Genomic DNA, 3526 nt, shown 5'->3' with positions numbered 1-3526 from the left:
TGCCATACTGCTTCTTATACCATTGACGGATGAACACTGTGTGCGAAGTGCTGTATTGGTAGACACTGTGTGCATAACAATAGGAGTAAATACGAGTTGGAGATGCAGTGTTCAGGAACCGAGGAGGGAGTTTATCAATACCCACTCTCTCCTCGACCCCCTCCAGTCTGGCTTCTATCCCCTACGTTCCACGGAAACTGCCCTCTCAAAGGTCACCAATGACCTCCTGCTTGCCAAATCCAACGGTTTATACTCTATCCTAATCGTCCTCGACCTCTCAGCTGCCTTAGACACTGTGGACCATCCCCTTCTCCTCAACACGCTATTCAACCTTGGCTTCACAGACTCCGTCCTCTCCTGGTTCTCCTCTTATCTCTCCGGTCATTCATCCAGTCATCCGGTCTCCGGTTTCTTTTGCAGGCTCCTCCTCCCCCTCCCATCCCCTTACTGTGGGGGTTGGGGGTTCCCCAAGGTTCAGTTCTGGGTCCCCTTCTGTTCTCGATCTACACTCACTCCCTTGGTGAACTCAGTTGCTCCCACGGCTTCAACTATCATTTCTACGCTGATGACACCCAGATCTACATCTCTGCCCCTGCTCTCTCCCCCTCCATCCAGGCTCACGTCTCCTCCTGCCTTCAGGATATCTCCATCTGGATGTCTGCCCGCCACCTAAAAATCAACATGTCCAAGACTGAACTCCTTGTCTTCCCTCCCAAACCCTGCCCTCTCCCTGACTTTCCCATCACTGTTGATGGCACTACCATCCTTCCCGTCTCACAAGCCCACAAACTTGGTGTCATCCTAGACTCCGCTCTCTCATTCCCCCCTCACATCCAAGCCATCACCAAAACCTGCCGGTCTCAGCTCCGCAACATTGCCAAGATCCGCCCTTTCCTCTCCATCCAAACTACTACTCTGCTCGTTCAAGCTCTCATCCTATCCCATCTGGACTACTGCATCATCCTCCTCTCTGATCTCCCATCCTCATGTCTCTCCCCACTTCAATCCATACTTCACTCTGCTGCCCGGATTGTCTTTGTCCAGAAATGCTCTGGGCATGTTACTCCCCTCCTCAAAAATCTCCAGTGGCTACCAATCAATCTATGCATCAGGCAGAAACTCCTCACCTTCGTCTTCAAGGCTCTCCATCATCTTGCCCCCTCCTACCTCACCTCCCTTCTCTCCTTCTACAACCCAGCCCACACCCTCCGCTCCTCTGCTGCTAATCTCCTCACTGTACCTCATTCTCACCTGTCCTGCTGTCGACCCCCCACCCACATCATCCCCCTGGCCTGGAATGCCCTCCCTCCCAACATCCACCAAGCTGGATCTCTTCCTCCCTTCAAGGCCCTACTGAGAGCTCACCTCCTCCAGGAGGCCTTCCCAGACTGAGCCCACTCCTTCCTCTCCTCCTCGTCCCCCTCCCCATTCCCCTTGTTTTGCCTCCTTCCCTTCCCCACAGCACCTGTATATATGTATATATGTTTGTACATATTTACTCTATTTATTTTACTTGTACATATCTATTCTATTTATTTTATTTTGTTAATATGTTTGGTTTTGTTCTCTGTCTCCCCATTCTAGACTGTGAGCCCACTGTTGGGTAGGGACTGTCTCTATATGTTGCCAACTTGTGCTTCCCAAGTGCTTAGTACAGTGCTCTGCACACTGTACGCATGCAATAAATATGATTGATTGATTCAGCTTGGGCACAGGAGACCCAGGAGCAGCAGTGGGCAAGTCACTGAACCACTGGGTTATTTGTGGCTATGGCAGACGAGGAACTTACATCTGTCCCTGCTTGCCCAGGTTCTCAGGAAGAAGCCTGCTCTGCTCAGCTGTTCTACCATGTCATCTCTCAGCAACAACTCATTCACTCAGCCATCCGAATTCCACCTCATGTGCCTCCCTGGGGCCCGGAGCCATCAGCTCGGGCTATCCGTGGTCCTGGCCCTGCTCTTAATCATGGCCCTGGGGGCTAACGCTTTGCTCCTGCTGACCATCCGGCTGGTGGAGTCTCTGCACCAGCCCATGTACTACCTCCTCAGCCTCCTCTCTCTCCTGGACCTTGTTCTCTGCCTCACTGTCATCCCCAAGGTCTTGGCCATCTTCTGGTTGGGCTGGTGGTCCATCAGCTTTGCAGGCTGCTTCTTGCAAATGCTCACTCTAAACACCTTCCTGACCATGGAGTCCTCTACTTTCTTGGTCATGGCCTATGACCGCTATGTGGCCATCTGCCACCCGCTGCGGTACCCATCCATTGTCACTGACCGCTTTGTGGCTAAGGCAGCCATCTTCATTGTGGCTCGCAACTTCCTGCTCCTGACACCTGTCCCCATCCTCTCTGCCCGGCTAAACTACTGTGGAAACACCACGATCAGGAACTGTTTGTGTGGCAACCTGTCTGTGTCGCAGCTCTCCTGTGGAAATATTACCCTGAATAAACTCTACCAGTTTGTGGTGGCCTGGACCCTGCTGGGCTCAGACCTGGTCCTCATCATCCTCTCCTACACTTTCATCCTGCATGCTGTGCTGCATCTGAAGGCTGAGGGCACAGCGGCCAAGGCCCTGAGCACCTGTGGGTCCCATCTCATCCTCATCCTCTTCTTCAGCACCATCCTGCTGGTTCTGGTCCTAACTAATGTGGTCAAGGAGAGAGTCCATGCCGACATCCCCGTCCTCCTCAATGTCCTGCACTACATCATTCCTGCTGCCCTGAACCCCATTGTCTATGGGGTGAGGACTAAGGAGATCAAGGAGGGGATCCACAGCGTCTTAAGGAAAGTGAGGGGCTGAAGGAGGAATGGCTATGACTGAACAGCCTTGGGACCAGGGAACACCTTCCTCAAAGCAAATACAGTAACCCAAACAGGCTTTGTGGGAGGTCAGGATATTAGAATCAGGTCCAGATCATCCATATTCTCTTAGCACCTGAGCACCACTCCTACCACCACTATGCTTACTAGTGGGGAGGTGATAGCTGTCCCTATAATTCAAGGATTGGTTTGTGTAATCACTTGAGATCATCCAGGTCTTGCAATCTACCACTACCGAGGGGTTAGAGAAAAGCAGCTGCAGTGTATCTTTGACACCCCACACCACCAGAGAGACAGCCATGCTGCCTACCTGGGAACTGACACAGCCTCTCCTCAGCTCCACTGAAGCTACTCAATCTCATCCTGCCTTCCACCATCAGAAAAGAGAGGAACACCAACAGAAGGGCACAAAATCTTAGAGAGACCTGGGACTGCTGAAGTGGTCCTTGTGGCTAAGGGTGTGTCTTGAACTCTGGTCCCCGATGAGCCTGAAATTCTGCTCCTCTAGTCACTGCAGCCTACTGACTATGTTTTTATTTTGTGTATTTGTCTGTGTTTAATGTTCTATCATTCTTGAACTATCTGCCTCCAAACCCTTCTCCGTACTTTTAGTCTTAGATTGTGAGCCCAAGGGATAGGGACCTGTGGATTCTATCCCAGGGTTTAATACAGTGCTCTGCACACAATCCAATCTTAATGAATACTGTTAC

The 3526-nt window shown here is 51.5% G+C and overlaps 1 protein-coding gene across 1 annotated transcript; it reads left to right on the top strand.

Moving 5' to 3' along the window:
* The first annotated feature begins 1848 nt into the window (after positions 1-1848).
* On the top strand, positions 1849-2796 carry LOC119943055 (olfactory receptor 56A4-like). Its single transcript, XM_038763984.1, has one exon. The coding sequence runs from the start codon at positions 1849-1851 to the stop codon at positions 2794-2796; it is 948 nt and encodes a 315-aa protein (XP_038619912.1).
* The last annotated feature ends 730 nt before the right edge of the window (positions 2797-3526 follow it).

This window comes from Tachyglossus aculeatus, chromosome 2, assembly GCF_015852505.1.
Source record: "Tachyglossus aculeatus isolate mTacAcu1 chromosome 2, mTacAcu1.pri, whole genome shotgun sequence".
Classification (NCBI taxonomy): Eukaryota; Metazoa; Chordata; class Mammalia; order Monotremata; family Tachyglossidae; genus Tachyglossus; species Tachyglossus aculeatus.
The sequence above is the reverse complement of the archived record's forward strand: the minus strand, read 5'-3'. Positions and strand labels throughout refer to the sequence as shown.